Source organism: Cupressus sempervirens, chromosome 10, assembly GCF_028749045.1.
Source record: "Cupressus sempervirens isolate cs-2001-9-10 chromosome 10, ASM2874904v1, whole genome shotgun sequence".
Classification (NCBI taxonomy): domain Eukaryota; kingdom Viridiplantae; phylum Streptophyta; class Pinopsida; order Cupressales; family Cupressaceae; genus Cupressus; species Cupressus sempervirens.
The window spans coordinates 372,608,794-372,627,213 of NC_143127.1; the positions used below are offsets into that span (position 1 = coordinate 372,608,794).

Here is an 18,420-nt window from a genome sequence, read left to right on the forward strand (position 1 = left end):
AGGCATAATATTTTTTTTCCAATTTTCAAATAGAAGTTCAAAAATTATACATAATGACTTTTAGTTGAGTTGAACAAATATCACAAGTCTTCATTACATAAACACCAAAAAATTTCTCTACATACGATATTACATTGTCGATCACATGTCGATATCATAAACTAACAAAAAGATAAAGTCTACTCTTCAAACATCTATCATTAGTATCTCAACCTGCACGTCGAACATAAGAGTCATGAGTATATCATATGAGATAAACGTACAATAACATAAAATAATATGCCATCAAACCTGTGAGCCCATCCACTTGTAGTCCTATCTCCTAGCCATATGAATGTTGTCCATCTGCTATCATGAGATAGAAGAGTGGTCCAGGTGCTTTTACCGCCCAACCATGGAGTGGTTAGCTCCCCAAGGTTCTCCTATTAAGAAGAACTACTCGACCCTAGCATGAGAAGGCTAGCATCTCAACATAATTGGATTGGAAAGATCTGGTGCAGCCAAGTGATTTAATTTACTTACACCTATGTCTAGTAGATACTTTCACAAGGATATGGAAGAGGGAAAAACAAATTTTAACCTTGCATTTTCAATCATATGCATTGATATTTTACCAAGCTTGGCCAAACATCATGAACCAGTTTAGTGTAAAAGATTGGTAGGTAGCGTAATGAGGAGAATAATACACAATATTTACTTCTAAACTACCCTACTCTTTCAACCCACATTCAACACCTCTTCTTTAAGAACACAGAGTCAAGTATGAAGAGAAATAAATCTCACTACATTTATTTACTTATCTATTATTTCTTTCAGATTTATGTTTTCCATCTGAAAAGAAGATTTTATCAACAAATTTATTTCGTATCTCACCAGTGACCCAACTTGTCTAAAAATGTTGATACAATTTTAAGTAATGTTACATAAAAGAATAATATACAACCATCTTCATTGAACTAAAAACAATGATTTACATATGAAGTAAGTTTCTAAATTGTTTGGTGAAATCAAAACCTTTGTGTTAATAACACATGAGAAAAATTGAATCCCTTTTAATGTACAGGCATTCCATTTGAAAAATTCAGCCAATTATCTCTATTGGAAAACAAGCAAAGTTTTCATTCCTCAAAGATTTTTACAGTAGACATCGATGAATATTACAAAAACATTCATACCTAACGAAAAGATTGACAATGCCTTTTATAAATAAAGAAAAATGGTTTCAATATTTATCATTACATCTGCCCCTACTAGATGGTCTACTTTTAAGGACTTCTACTAGCTAATCCTTTATCATATAATCATTCCAAGTCAATAGAATTGATATAGTTCTTAAAAGAAAAACAATCTCAGCTATATAATATTCCTAAACTATTGGATAGTCAAACAAAAAACTATAGCAAGTTAATGATTTCACTATTTGGCTCTCATTAAAACTCCTATGACATTGATCATAGTTGCTATTAAAGGGACATTTTTGACTTTTTTTACTAGTTTCCCTGTATACAAACATTTGATCGATTCAATGACTTCATAGTAGCATACAAAAAAGAAAAAGAAATTCACATGATCACAATAGCATATTGATTTCCTAACAGCATAAATTTTCATAGAATAAAAACAAAACATAGCCAAGATATATATGTATTAAGATGTGAAAAAAAAATAGAAAGAGGAACCTGAAACAAATTGAAATGTGTCTCCAAGATTTTTGAAACAAATCAAAATGTGTCTCCAAGATTTCTGAAAAAAAAAAACACTTCTCTTCCAATATGTATCCAACAACTTCCCAAAGAATTTTTTCTCCCTTTTTTTTCTTGTTCTTTTCCTCCTACCAAAAATGTGCCTCCTTCAGCTCCCCCTTTTCAACAACCCTGTCCTTCCTTATCTAAGAAAACTTATTAGATTTTTATCCAAATCCGCACACCCTTCTTCCATTTGGCTTCCCCCCCTCTTCTATAAATCACCATCTTTCCTCAATCTAGTGCCCCCCAAAAAAAAATTTCATTTTCTTTTGCTCCCCAAATCATAATGACCATTAAGTTAAACTTAAATATTTTTAATTCTATTTCCCACTGATCTTGGAGAGTAACTGAACTTAATAATGTGGATGAAAAATTCACTCTTGTTCTATTTATTAACAATAAATTTTTAACTAACAAATTTGAGCATATTAGTTACTAGTTTTTAAAATAAATAAAAAACATAACATTTATTTTAAAATCTAAATTATAATATTAAAAAAAAAACAATAGACAAATCTACGAAATTTGTAAATAAACAATCCACAGTTTTTTTTTCTTATTTCAAAATTGAACTAGCTTTGAAAATAAAAGACAATAGATTTGATATGAATAAAAATATCTATGTGTGTGTGTGTGTGTGCTTACACCATAAAAATTCTGGGCCAACCTTGCCAAGGAGCTAAACTCCTCTACCTGAACTGCTCTTCCACCTTCAATTCTTGCACACTCACAATTTGACATCACCCAGTGCATCAGTAATGTTGATGTATCATTAAATAACATCTTAATTATAGATTTTAAACATTCATCATTCATCATTAGACATAAACATGTAAATACATCCAATAAATTTAACCATCATGTCAAGATCTCATAAGATCAACATATAATGACTTATCATTAAAAAAGAAGAAGTTAAATTTCCCATCTAATAGCATTGATGGTAAAGGTCTAGTTGGAGTCTATAAAGTATCTGACTCAAGTTAAGTCATACATAGTCAAACACAGTCTTAGACAAAAAATCAAACAACATACTAAGTCCTAATAAAAACATGTCAAAATAATGAGTTGTGACATCCCTCCACACTAGGAAGAAACGTTGACCCGATGTTCATCAATATCCAATGATCAACATAACATAAAAGAAACTACAATAGCAATATAAAGGTACTAATCTAAGTAAAGAGATATGAAATGGACTGATGCATATCATTAGCATCCTCCCATGTAGCACTGTCAGTAGAGAATTGGTCTCATTGGACCTTACATTACAAGATGCCTATGTCATGGACTCGGATAGTGTGCTCATCCATGAGGTGGGTAGGTAACACCTGTATGACCCTCAGATCTTGAACCTAGAAGGCACGCCAATCAAGAATATGAGATGCATTAGGATGATATGGCCTCAACAACGAAACATGAAAAACATTATGGATATGGGCCAGAGCTAGTGGTAGAGTAAGTTGATAAGCCACAAGATTTATGACTCCAAAACATCAAATGATCCAACATATCTTGGTGCAAGCTTAGAAGACTTGCCAAAAGAGATTGAACTCTTATACAGATGCACATGTAGGAAAACGTTGTTCCCAAACTAAAACTATCCAAAACTACATTTCCTATCTACATAGCTCTTTTGCCTGTTTATAGCTTCCTTCAGGCAAGAACAAATCATAACCATTTGTTCTTCCATTTCCTTGAGCATCTCTAGACCAATCACAATTTGATCCTCCACTTTATCACAACTAATAGGTGTGCTATACTTATGCCCATAAAAGTGCCTCAAAAGGAGCCATTCCAAGAGATGCATGATAAGAATTATTATATGTGAACTCAACCAAAGGAAGGTATTCCTCCCATTTATACTAATGATCCATGCAATACATACGAAGTAAATCCTCAACAACTTGATTTACCCTCTCTGTTTGTCCATCAGTCCATAGATGATAAGCAATACTAAAATTTAACTGTGTCCTCAAAGAAGCATTCAAGGTTGTATAGAACCTTGATGTCATTCGTGTGTCCCTATCAGAAATAATAGTCTTAGGTACACCATGTGACCTGAATACCTCTTGCACAAACTTCTTGGCCAATGCCAAAGATCCATCCTTCAAACTTTTAGGTATAAAATGTGCTACCTTGGTCAACTTATTGACTATGACTAATATAACATCATGCCTCTACCTAGTCATAGGTAAACCATGTATAAAACCCATAGAAATCACTTGCCATTTGTACTCTAGTATGTCATGAGGATACAACAATCCTACTAAATGAATATGCTCAGCCTTAACTCGCTAGCATTCTAAACACTGGGCAAAAAAAGCGTTCATGTCATGCTTTAGCCCTAGCCAAAAGTAAAGTGGGCTCATATTAGCAACCATCTTAATCACTCTTGGGTGACCCGAATAAGGAGTGCTATGCATTTCCTCAATCAAAATTTTCCTCTACCCTGTACGGTTGGGAATATACATACGTTCTCAATATCTCATAAGACCTTTTATGTCAAAACTATATCTGTCAAAATGGTGATTGGATGGATCAGTGTGCAATGTTTTTTTAAGCATCTCGTAATGGTCATCACCAGTGAGGTTTTCTACAACTTTCTCTCTCAGTCGTGTTCTAGTCATAGATATAGCAAAGATATGCCTTCTCTGACTAAGAGCATCAATTACCCTATTCTCTTTACCCTTAATGTACTCAATACCAAAATCACTGAGGAATTCGAGCCAACTCCTCTATCTGGTATTCAAATTTGGTTGAATAAAGATGTATCTCAAACCGATGTGATCCATTTTCGGCTCAAAATGTTTACCAATAAGATAATGCCTCCATATCTACAACGCATGAACAATGGCAACCAACTCAAGATCATGAGGTGCATAGTTAACCTCATGTTGCTTTATCTTATAGGACTCATATGCTACAACTCTACCTTCTTGCATCAACATTCTACCTAAACCATCACCTAAAACATCGGTGATCATGATGAAATGTTTGTTGGGATCAAGAATCACAAGAATAGGAGTGAAGGTGAGCTTCTATTTCAATAACTAAAAAGCCCTCTCACACTCATAAGAGAAAAGGAGGAGGAGGAGAGATATGAGGTAATTATAACATGAAATAATATCCATTAAAAAAATTGTTCAATAACCTTAAGTTCAAATACTAAATAATTAATTAATTTGAATAGTATCCCTAACCAAAATTGAAAATTATATCATATGGAACCTTAACCCATATTTAAAAAATCTAATTTAATCTAAAACATTAAGTTTGGTTCTATGCGCAATCCTATAAAAATAAAATTTATATATGTATACAAAGCCAAATTATGATTTTCTTGTGAGGACTTTCCGCTCCCGATGCTACTAGTTATATATATAATTTCACCTCTTATATTAATAAAAAATGATCATATCTATAAATTTCTAATTTTGATTATTTTAAATTTATAAACAAGAATATATAATTATTTGACTAAAAATTTACATGTTGAATTTGGATAGAAATATCATGTGAAAAATATTTCCTACTTAGAAATAAAATTATACCCACAAACCCTTTCAAATAAAACAATCATTTACTACTAAAAATAGATAAAATATATTTTAAGTTAAAAATGAATAAATATTAAATTGAATCTCCAGTCAATAGGCACATGAAAAAGTTTAAATTAAAACTATTTGTACTCTTTTCAGCTATGATGTTATATCACAACTAACATTCTAGCTGAACTATGGAATTTTCTCTTCTCGGTGTTGTCTTTATTGGTCAGATATTCCTTATTGCCATACCTATACATAGAAAATGTTAATACATGAAACATCTTGTAATTATTTTATCACAACATCATAGAGTCAAGTGGCAATGCCCTTCGATAATACCAACTTTCAAAAGATAATGTTTTTAAAAGCATAATATTATAGGGGCCTATTTGGCTGCGGGAATAGGAATAGCTATTTTGGAATACTTATTTTGGAATAGAAAATGGGGCTACATATTCCTGTTCTCTATTTGGTTCAGCCAATATTTGATGGGGAATTTGCGGACCCCAAAATTTATGTTTTCTAAAATAAATAAAAGTGGAATAGGAATATGTATTCCAATAACACCTATTTGGGTGGAATTGCAAAACCCCATTTTGGGCCAAAATTGGAATACGTATTCCTATTTTACTTCGTATTCTAATTCCAATTTGGTTCATCCAAATAAAAAATTCAAAATTTTAAGAATTTACATATGCCTATTCTACTTGTATTCCCATTGACAAATGGGCCCTAGGTGAACTCATTGTGGTGCTTCAGCAGGTGTAGATTATTTTTAAACATTACTGCACATAGTGTGTTAATTGTAGATGTAACCACACATCAGCTAGAGACAAAAATTTTGATAAATACCATCTAAAGAGACAAAAAAATTATTCATTACAATTAAATCAATTTCCTATCATCCACAGGAAAGTACGCAATTTATGTTAGGAAAGCAACGGTGTGGAAACGCTTACCAAATGACAAATGATAGGGAAATAAGCATAAACAAAATTACAGAGATGTGTAGATTAATAAACTATCCAAAAACATATCGGACACAAGACATAGAGAAAACATAGATTTAACGTAGGAAACCCTTCCAGGAAAAAAACCCACCACCCAAAACCCGAGCAAGCTTTTGTATAATAGTAAATGAAATTTACATACAACACTCTAGATTTTCACATGCTTAGACTGCCTCCTCTTCATCCAGTCACACCCTCCTTTTCATCCAGTCCTCCACTAGGAAGTTGTATATGGACTAGGAAGTCTCACTCTCCTTGCCTAGGTCCTTCAATCCTTGTTCACCCGTAGATAGTAAAGGGTGGTAGCCAAGGTTTCAAATCTTTGGCAGATGCTAGTATGATTATCTATCAAATCCTTCATTAGCCTATCAAGCCAAGCCTTGCAATGACTCCATTCATGGTTATTCTTTCCTCTCTCTTTTTCCCCTGCATTAGGTGTGTCCTTCATGGAGGAGTTGATGTCCTCACCACCGCTTCTAGCCAAGGAAGCATTAGCCTTAAGGATGTCAAAAATATGGGAGGGACTAGGAAGGGTTATGATACTTGTTACTAATAAATCATAAAATTTACCCTTTAAAAAAATTCTAATCTTTAATATCTTTTTTTAATTTTTGAAATCCATCTTTAAAATAGGACAATTAAATTTAGTTAAGTTATGCATTTTACTAAATAATTATAATCAAACTTAATCAATTAAAATGACTTAAAAATCTAATTGAATTGAAAGAAAACAACAATAATTCACCATTACATAATAGCACTTGATTTTAATTAATTTATTTTTAAATGATATTATTGACCGACCCAACAACAATACCAAAGACTCTTCTATAGTAAAATAAGAATTATAACATCAACTTTGATGAAAATATGTTTCAAAATCTACATGTTAAAGTGATGAGGAATCCATCAGAGACTAGCTTCCAAGCAAGTTGCATCATGGGATTAATGTTGCCTAGTGTAGGAAAAGGAATGAGAAGAGCATGAGGAACCATGGCTAACTATACGCCTCTTCGGAGAAATAGAGAGGTAGTATAATTCTTGGTAAACATGCCTTGAAATATAATGTGGTCCCTTGGCTAAAAACATTTAGTTTTTGCTTAGAGGATATTGTATAGCAATTGTATTCACCTAGGATTTGAGCTCTGCCATATCACACATAGTGACTATTGCATTATGCCAATGGCTGGGCCTATGCAACACAATTTGTTTTTGCTATGGTTTAAAAATATATATTAGATTATTTATATTTAAAATTTAAAAAGTCCTTTCAAGATTTCTACCTCAACTTACACATATTTTTATTATGTTTTATGCTAAAAGTATTTTAATACTACTATACATCTATCAAATGTATTATAGATTTAATGTGTTAAAATTTAATTTTTTTCATATTCTATTTATTTGTAAAATTAATATACGTTTTCTTTATTTTATGGATTGTTACTCGATTTTATGAGATGTGACAATTATGTTTTGGAGGTCCATTGTATTTTATCTAGAATTTTTTTATATTGAATAAAATTAATAATCTTATTTAATTTCTTTTATCTATTTATATTTAATGATATCACTAAATTTGGTAACAATGATATTTAAAATAGTAGGAGAATCTATCTCTCTTGAGACTCATTTTTCATAACATTCTTGTTTAGGTGGCTATGATTGTTAGAATAGATGAACATTTCTTGAACCTATTAAACAAAGGTAGTGGCTTGATGCTGAAAAAAGTGGCCTATGGATATACTACTGCTATACTAGAGGAGGAGATGGAGGACTTCGATATCACATTAATAGAGCTAATTAAGTAGATAAGAGAAAGGTAGAAAGTAAATAAAGACAAGAGGATAAGAAAATATTCCTCCATAGGTTGATCTCCTTCCTATTGTAGTTTTTCCTCCAATAGCTAATCTCATTCCCACTGTTGAAGAAGTGGGAGATCCATATACTATCTTTAAAATCAATGACATGATCTCAAATTGTGTAAAGATCCATTGGTTAGATTAATTGGGTAGCTAGCTACTACTAACTGAATTTTTAGTATTAGCTTTAGAATGTTTTTTATGTAAATTTATTGTTGATATGATGTTTTATGTAAGAGTGTAATGTAATATCAGAGTCAAACACAAAAATGGATCATAAGGCTTCCCTCTTTATATGGGTGTCATATTTGTTTTTATGGCTAATGGATCATATACTCATCATAGTATGTAACTAATGTTGCTTTCCGTATATGTTGTAATATTTTGAATATACTCAATTCATTAACTTAGTACAATGATATTTTAAACTAATAATTGTAATTGCAAGTAGTGTTATATCATTCTAATCTATAAAGCTAAAATTATATTATAAATAATTTCTAAACTATAAAGATGCCACTAAGTGGCACTTTTATATTTTTATCTCTTTATCATACTTATTTATTAATTATTTAAGATAAAATAATTTATAATGTTTCTATTTTTTCATTTCTCATAGCTAAATTTATTTGTTTGTATGCAAGTTTTTAGAAATAATTCATAAAATAAATTAGAAATGAATTCCAATAGTCTAAAACTCTTGAATTTATCCTATAGATATATGTTAAGTCTACATTTTAGTGTAAAAATTATATAATTGAGATTTACAAAATTAGAAATTAAATTTACAAATTATGATACATGTTCTTATTAACTCATAAAATTTTCTATTAGAAAAAAAAAATCCTATAATCTTTAATATTACTTCTTTATCTTTCAAATCTATATTTAAATGTATTTAATTGATACATTTTATTTAACAGTTATCATTATTAATTTTAATTTATTTTATAAGTAGAATAATTTTATATATAATTAGTTCATTTACATCACTCAATATTAAAATATTGATTTGTTCCTATGGACTAAATTGACTTGAAATCTAATTGAATTGAAAAATAATAATAACAACTTGCCATTATATTATGCAAAAAAAAATTATATTATATTAACACCCATTTTTAATTATATTACCACCAACCTTTATCGGAAACTTAGCCCGACAACATTACCAAGACACTTCCATAATAAAATAACAGTTACAACATTGATTATGATGAACGCATATTGCATCCTGTAAAAACATGATTACAACCTAAAGTCTATTGTTTGACTTTAAAACACATTGCTGAACAACGAGAATGTTTGGTAAGCACGTAGATTCAGATTACATGACTGAAGATAAAAGGAACAGCCTGATCAGAGGATAAGAGGACTCCTATTTTCTGCCGGATAACTAACAATGACACAAAACAAGCGACCCGAAAAGCAAGTCATTCATTCTGTTGCGACTTCATGGCATTCACAAATAGATTAAAGTTATTCCACGAGGAACCCCCGTCCTTGATTGCATCCCTTGCAATTCTCTTCAATTTGCTCGCTTCCTCTCTGATCTCCACGCCTTGTTTAGACTCCAGCAAAATTTCTACACCTTTCACAAATTCTCCCTTCTCTAGAGTTCCTTGGCTCTTCCCGTTTAATGGCAAACCCAATTTCCAGATATCCACGACATACGTGCAGTTAAGAAATTGGTCCGCAATATACGGCCAACAAAGCATGGGCACGCCCATAGTGATACTTTCCTGAACAGAGTTCCATCCGCAGTGAGTCACAAAACATGTTATGGAAGGGTGGGATAACACCTCTATCTGTGGAGCCCACGAAACTATGCAACCCCTATCTCTCACTCGATCCATGAAACCTTCAGGTAAAGTAGCTTCGCCTCCTCTTATTACATTGGAACGCATAACCCACAGAAACGGTCTCCCGGTGGCCTCTAATCCCAGAGCAACCTCTTCCACTTGCTTTTGGCTCAGAAATGTAGAGCTTCCAAAAGATATGTAGATCACAGACTGGGAACTCTGTTTATCTAGCCATTTCAAGCATTCCATCTCCTGTTTCCAGAAGCTTGGGAGAACCTTCGTGCTCGTCCCGCAATGGAGAAACTGATCAGGAGGAATTAGAGGTCCGATTGGATACACTCCCACTTCTTTGGACAACGTTTCGACCACTGGAGCTTCGATCTCTAAGAAAGAATTGAAGAGGACCCATTTGCTGTGCTTGATCTCCTCTGCCATGCGAATCCCTTTCCGAAACATGTATTCGCATACCCAGTACAGCGGAAGATCTTTAGATCGCAGTGGGGGAATGGAGGGAAGATATTCAATTGTTTCATCTTCCTTAGGAATTCCTTCACACACAAGCCACCAAGATAAAATGAGTTTTTAAACGTCCCTTGCATCATGAAAATAATAAAATTAACTAAAATCGAATGACAGAGTATGACTATATTTTACCATCGGGGGGAAAGATGCCAAGTGAGACCCGATTGGCAGTGATGTAGAGAATGGCGAAGAGCGAGACGTGACCAGTGTGCAAAAAAGCGAGGGAAGCTTTGTGGAGCGCGGCTACGGGCTGTAAGCCAAAGCACATATAGACGTCTGCAATTATACAGGTGACCTTGCTAATTTCTTTGCTGGCGTTGATTTCCTGAAGGAGTTTATTAACTACAGAAGGCCCCATACACTTTTCCAACTCCTCCATACCGTTTTCGAGACCTTGTGGAGTATCCATAGCTGCAGGGAATTCAAAGGGAACTGATTTCATTCGGATGTTACCATGCAGAGAATGTAGAGCGTTCGCTTTGAGTATACGGTTATGGTTGATGTGGGAGTTGAGGAAAGTGACGAGGAATCCATGGGAGACAAGCTTCCAGGCGAGTTGCATCATGGGGTTAATGTGGCCCGGTGCAGGGAAAGGAATGAGAAGAGCGTGAGAAACCATGGCTGACTATACCCCTCTCCAGGGCAACACAGATGTAGTATAATTGTTAAGTGAACACGCCATGAAATATAATGGTTAAAAAATTGTTTTATGTTGGAACCCTCGCCTGAAAACAGTAGTGGCCGCTTAGAGGATATCGTATAGCGATTGTATTCATCTACTATTTTTTGGCTCTATCATATCGCGCATGGTGACTATCGCATTACGCCAATGGCTGGGCGTAAGCAGCACAATCCGTTTCCGCTAGGATATAAAAATATATATTAGATTATTTATATTTAAAATTAAAGAAGTCTATTCAAGATTTCTACGTGATATGGGATTGTCTCCTTACTCGTATTATAATTATATTTTATGTTAAAAACATTTTAATATGATTATACATTTATTAAATATATTATAGTTTTTTAATTCAGTTTCTTGTATAATTAATAAATATTTTCTTTATTTTATGGTTTTTGATTGGATTTATGAAATATGGTAAATAAGTTGTGGAGACATATCACAAATATTTCATTGTATTTAATTTAGAAATTTCTTGATCTTGAATGAAAGCAATAATCTTATATAGTTTATTTTATCTTATTCAAATTTGAGTCTTTGTGGGGACTCAATTTTCATAACATCTTTGTGTAATTGATTGTGATTATGAAAATAGATAAAAATTTCACAGACTTATTAAATGACTTGATGATGAAAAATGAAGTGGCCTATAGGTATACAAGTGCTACAATGAATGACTTTGATATTTCATTTTAGCCATCTAGTTATTACATGTCCTAATTTTACAACATACATGTTGGCTATAATGACTTACCCTTTAATTTCTCCTAGCCCTATTTCTTCATTTATGCCACAAGCTTCTTAGGACCTTAACTTCCTTTGTGGATGAGTGTTGGACCAAAAGAAATTAGGATTAAACGTTGATAGTTCATTTTTCTTCAATGCATTATATAGATATAGGATGAAATCTACATATCAGTTTAGTTTCAAAAGTCTACACATAGATTTGTAGAAATAAAAATAAAAAACTTATTAGAAATTTAAAACATAAAAATGTATAATTATTATACAAATTCCAAACATATTTCTAGAGAGTTCTACATATAGTATTTGATTAAAAAAACTAATACATTTAACATTATTTTCTTATTTTTTAAAAAGCACCTATAAATTTATTTAATTTATCTATTTAAATTAATATTTATTACTTTTAATTTATCATTTCTTTGATATATTTATATATTATTTTATTTTATATAAATTTGATACATTCATAGAATTTTTAATTTATGATTATTATTAATTTAAAATAAAAATAATTATTTTAAATAAAATTGAGACTTCAAATTTCTCTCTATCTTATCTTTAAAGGAATTATATTGTAATATGGTAAAGAACTATTTAATATCATCAATACCCATATGAAAAACTCAATCCAGTAACAGTACAAAATGCATAGCTACTATTTTTATTTAATTAATACAGTTTCAACATGGATCGCGATGACGATGCATTGCATTAACACCTTTGACTATCCAAATGAAAATATGGTTATGGTCTATTTTTATCAAAATAGCCTTTATGACAACATTGTTTCGATCTGGAACAAGAAAGTAGTGTTTTATTAACAGCATGGATGACATTACCTACGTGGGAATAAAGCATATACCTTTCTGCTAGACAGCGAACGAAATGAAACAAAACAATCGCTCCAGAAAGCAAGTCATTCATTCACTATTCGGTTGTCGCTTCATGGCTGTGACAAATACATTAAAACTATTCCAAGACGATCCCCTCTCCTTGATTGCATCCCTTGCAACTCCTTTCAATTTTCTCGCTTCCTCTTTTATCTCCAGACCTTGTTCCGATTCCATCAAAATCTCTACACATTTCACAAATTCCCCTTTCTCTATAATCCCTTGGCTATTCGCATTCAAAGTTAGACCCAATTTCCACACATCCACAACATACGTGCGGTTGAGAAACTGGTCTGCAAAATAAGGCCAACAAAGCATTGGCACGCCCATAGCGATGCTTTCCTGCACAGAGTTCCATCCACAGTGAGTCACAAAACAAGCAATCGAAGGATGAGATAACACGTCCATACACAGCCCCTATCCCCCACTCGCTCCATGAAACCTGCAGGTAAAACAGTTTCGCTTCCTTTTATAAGATTGGACCGCACAACCCACAGAAATGGTCTCCCGGTGGCCTCCAATGCCAGAGCAAGTTCTTCCACTTGCTTCTCGCTCAGAAATGTAGTACTTCCAAAAGATATGTAGATCACAGAGAGGGCACGCTGTTCATCTAACCACTGTAAGCATTCCGTCTCCTGTTTGCATAAGCTCGGGAGGACCTTCGTGGTTGACCTGCTTATATGGAGAAACTCAGGAGCGATTAGAGGTCCGATTGGGTACACTCTCATTTCTTTGGACAACGTCTCGACTACTGGAGATTCGATCTCTGAGAAAGAATTGAAGAGGACCCATTTGATCTGCTTGACTTCCTCTGCCTTGCGAATCCCCCTTCTAAACAGGTACTCGCCTCCGCACAACCACGGGAGATCTGCAGATGGCAGTGGAGGCATGCAGGGAAGATAATATTGTATTGTTTTATCTTCCTTCGGAGATCCTTCAATACAAAATCCACAAACATTGGAAAACGTTTAGGTTTTCAATATCATAAATAAAAACTGAAATAGATTGAAACTAGTGCATGATGATTATATGTTACCATCAGAAGAAAGGACGCCAAGCGAGACCAGATTGGCAGCAAAGTAGCTAAGTGCAAGGAGCGAAACAAGAGCAGTATTGAAAGCGGCGAGGGGAAGTTTGTGGAGCGTGGCTACCGGCTGCAAGCCAAAGCACATCCAGACGTCTGCAATTATACAGGTGAGTTTGTTCTCTTCTTCCCTGCCGTTTACTTCCTGAATGAGTTTATCAATTACAGGAGACCCCATTCCCTTTTCCACTGCTTCCATTATATCTTCAACATCTTTGACAATAACCGGGAATTCAAAGGGAACGGATATCATTCGGATGCCATCACTAGAGAAGGAATTTGGAGTGTTATCTTTGACTATGCGGTTATGATTACTATCAGAGTTAAAAAAAGTGACGAGGAATCCATTTGAGACGAGCTTCCAGGCGAGCTGCATCATGGGATTAATATGACCCTGCGCAGGGAAAGGAATGAGAAGCGCGTGAGGAGCCATCGCGTAGCCGAGAGAAACACAGTCGATGTAATAATATTCCTGTCAGCCAAGAAGCCAAAATATAAAGGATAACTATACTGGTTTTCCTGTGGATGATGATAGGAAATCTTCATTGTAACGAGTGAAACTTTTGTCTCTTAATATATAGAGATTGTATTTATGTCACTTTTTGACTCTTCCTTACGCATTATCAAATCCGCCATAACGCACTGTTCGAAATAATGTTTAAATATTTCGCCCCAGCTGCAGTGCCCCAACCGAATTCAGCTGCATATTAGTTTTTAATTTCAATCCTACTCAACTCTAGTTAACTTGTTTATATTGAAAATTAAAATTATAAAGAAACATGGTGACAGCAGATAACAAAATTATTTCATTGATCTGGCTGCACACAAACAACCAATTACATAACTTCTATAAATAGAGGACTTCCAGCTGTTTAGAGCTTACATGTGGATCATCTAATGTGACAGCACTAACACTTCACTTAACAACCTTGTCATGTGTTTGGAGACAAATTCAATTGTGCATACATGTGGTGGAGTTAACTACAGTCCTACAAAACTGATGGCTAGAGAATAGGGAGCAGCAGTCAACTGTTAAACAGAATAGCAGATTTGGTGCAACAAAGTAGTGACTTATTCCAACATCCTCCCTTAATTTCTACCACTAAAGACTCTTTCCATGGGAGAAATTACAATAAGAAATTTAAACATGATAGGTCTCGGCATTAAGCCTTTTGAGGTACCCATTTACAACATAGAAATTTTTAGTTTCCCCTATCACTATCACTATGAAAAAATTCATTTTTCTTGTTAAGTGGTTTTAGCTCACCACAAACTCTTCGAAAAAAAATGCTTTAGGATCTTTCACCCAAACAAGTGGTTTTGGTTTACCACAAACCCTTCAAGACTTTTAGGCTTTTCACCTAAATAAGTGGTTTTGGCTTACCACAAACCGTTCAATAGATTTACTTAAACAAGTGGTTTTGGATTACCACAAACCCTTCAAACTTCACAAAACCATTGATCCAATGATAGGTAAACCAACTCTAAATTTTTCTCTAGCATACTAATATTGAGTCCATATGAAAAATAATCCATCTACCGAGTCACATTGGTACCCAGCCGCTGTGCTCGCTAGTTCTCTAGGAATATTTTTCAAATACATGATTCATCAATATAGTAAAAACTTTTGAGGTGTCAGGTACAACCTCAATTAAAACAACAGCTTCTTAAAAAATCACAGCCCAAAATTGCAAACACACCATTTCCAGCAATATATTTTCCTTCAACAAAACCCTCTAGCAATATTTCTAGCTGAACTTCTAAATGAATCTCCAGCTGAACCTGGCTAAGCTAGGCTCTGATACCATATTGAAAATTAAAACTATAAAGAAACATGGTGATAGCAGATAACAAAATTATTTCATTGATCTGGCTGCACACAAACAACCAATTACATAACCTCTATAAATAGAGGACTTCCAGCTATTTAGAGCTTACATGTGGATCATCTAATGTGACAGCACTAACACTTCACTTAACAACCTTGCCATGTGTTTGGAGACAAATTCAATTGTGCATACATGTGGTGGAGTTAACTACAATCCTACAAAACTAATGGCTAGAGAATAGGGAGCAACAGTCAACTGTTAAACAGAATAGCAGATTTGGTGCAACAAACTAGTGACTTATTCCAACAGTTTACTCTGAATATCATGATTTTCTTATAAAACATTTCACTCAACATTAACCAAAATTTGAAATAGGGTTCTGTTTGTAAAGAATTATTTGAACACAATGAAGTATAGTGACGTAATTAAATGTTGTAATAGAGATTTCAGAGATAAAATCATAAAAAGTTAGATTAGCATCAAAATCTTGTGACCAAAGATATTCACTTAACGTATGCGTAGAAAAGCTAAATAGTATTGACGATCACCAAATAGAAATGTAATAATAGTGTAAATAATTATCAATTTTCTTGTTAGAATTTAATCTTTAATGATTGGACCGCTTAAATATCACACACTAAGACTTTATTCCTAAACAAAAAGTGTTAAATAATCAAGTGGACTTATTTTTCCAAGCTTAATTTCTCCCTTAGACTATGATTTTTAAGGATGACCCTCAATGATAACTCAGACAAAATAATAAAATAAATATTATTTGCTATTAGTGTATATAATGTAATTGATATTTAACTTGTGAATGTTAGTGACATATATGAAATGTTTTAGATTAAGTGTTAAAACATGTTTTTTATAGTAACTAAACTCTAATTTTTTTTACAACAATAAGTCATTAAAGTTCCAAAACAAATAATTATGAGAGAAACCACTACTCCCAAAACAAGACACCAACACCAACTAATAACCGAACCTAACAAACTAACAGTATAAATAGAACACAAAAAACAAGACACCACTAGACAGAAAAAAAAAAACTACACAAAAGAGATATGTATGAAATGTTTCTAATAATGTTCAACCATTATAATTACATTTATGTGATGACTTTAAACAAAATTCTTACATAGAAAATTGAAATTCTTTGGTAGAAATTAATAGTATGAGTTTGTAGGACTTGATGCAAGAATGTACTTTAAAATTTACAAGTGCATCAATCTCAAAATTTACATAATGTAATTAAAAATAAAATATTTTTAAATAATAAAAATCTATAACAACCTTCAAATTATCATATATCATTCAAACATTAAATTATTCATATTCTATGTTATCCTTGCAATATATACATATATACATTGTATTGGTTGGTTAGGGGAGATCAACATAAACACGTTTAATGGGCACCCAATCAATGTGTTGGGATAGAAGAGGTCCATCTTTTCAATATGTAGGATGAATCTAATTATGTTTCATGGACTTAATTCATAAACCTAATTTATCTTAAGCCCACTAGTATCTAATTCACCTGGTATTAATTTGCATGTGGATGGCTTATTTTTCATTCCACAATTCCATCCTAGCAATACTTCATTACAAATTAGGATCTTTAATCAAACCCTTTAACAGGCCATATATGTCACAACTTATTATAAACTGATTAGGTTCCCTATTAGTTCTACCATTTTGATAACTCCATCAATGGAAGGAAAAACACAATGTACTCACATATGCATCCATTGATGCTTATGTTTCTCCGATTAAGTGATTAATGTAGAGAGTGAGAACCCACCTTCTTGGAGATGCAAGATAAGTTGAGACAAGACTAGAGGAATGATAATCTTGACGGAGAAATATCCTTCAAAGAATATGCAAAATTGTGAATGAAATATTCTAACACCGAGAACCATGGCTACTAGAATACTGACATTAAGTGAAAGATTAGTATGATGAGTCATTCTACTTTTGATGGATCTGAAATGACATCAGTGAGACCATGGGTGCAAAAGGAGAATACCTATTTTCAACTCAATCCAATGTCAAGGGATGGACTTCACAAATGTTATAAATATGCATAGACAATAGATAGGGTGGGGAGACGCTCCCATCAAAATTTCAAATGTTAGACTAGGGAGGAACTTCCATATCTGAAATGGCACACAGACTCAATTTTAATGAGAATCATAAATACACAAGAAAATATAACTCTACGATGGCTCCCTAGAATATTAGGCCCCTCCTTATAAAGGGGTCCATGAAGTATCTAGAAGGTTTAAATAGACCAACATGATTTACCATTTATTATGTTATTACATTTTACTCAATAATTTAATTAATTAATTAAAGTAGTCTATATGATATTATTTAAATTCAAGACCACTTAACCATCTCATTTTGGCATACTATAGCCCAGAGATACCAACCATAATCTGGACCCTTGAATTGAATTTTTATGTCATTTCATTGCAATCATGGTTCCAATCATTGTTATAATTAGATCTGTATATTTCTTTGTATATCAGACATGCTAAACATTTTTTTGTGCCTATTTTTGTAACATAAATGTATACTTGCTGCCATATTACCTTGGTATCCGATTTTTTTTTGTAAGAATTATGGATCCTATCCTCTATTTTTCTTCTAAGAATTATGGACTCTTCTAATGGTACTTTTCATTTTGTAAA

The 18,420-nt window shown here is 33.0% G+C and overlaps 1 protein-coding gene and 1 pseudogene across 1 annotated transcript; both read right to left on the minus strand.

The window, feature by feature from the left end:
* Positions 1 to 9,598: 9,598 nt before the first annotated feature.
* On the minus strand, positions 9,599 to 11,108 carry LOC149534224 (UDP-glycosyltransferase 85A1-like). Its single transcript, XM_089805023.1, has 2 exons — positions 10,622 to 11,108; positions 9,599 to 10,515 (listed from the first exon to the last, which is right to left on the minus strand). Exons 1-2 carry the CDS (start codon positions 11,106 to 11,108, stop codon positions 9,599 to 9,601), a joined length of 1,404 nt encoding a protein of 467 aa, XP_089661149.1.
* Positions 11,109 to 12,838: 1,730 nt separating this feature from the next.
* On the minus strand, positions 12,839 to 14,325 carry LOC149534225 (UDP-glycosyltransferase 85A2-like; annotated as a pseudogene).
* Positions 14,326 to 18,420: the final 4,095 nt, after the last annotated feature.

What these genes read in the sequence shown, in the direction of transcription:
- LOC149534224 (XM_089805023.1), bottom strand. Translation starts at nt 11,108, where the DNA reads ATGGTTTCTCACGCTCTTCTCATTCCTTTCCCTGCACCGGGCCACATT. An exon ending in TGGCATCTTTCCCCCCGATG is followed by an intron (nt 10,516 to 10,621) that starts GTAAAATATAGT and finishes TTGTGTGTGAAG; the next exon opens with GAATTCCTAAGGAAGATGAA.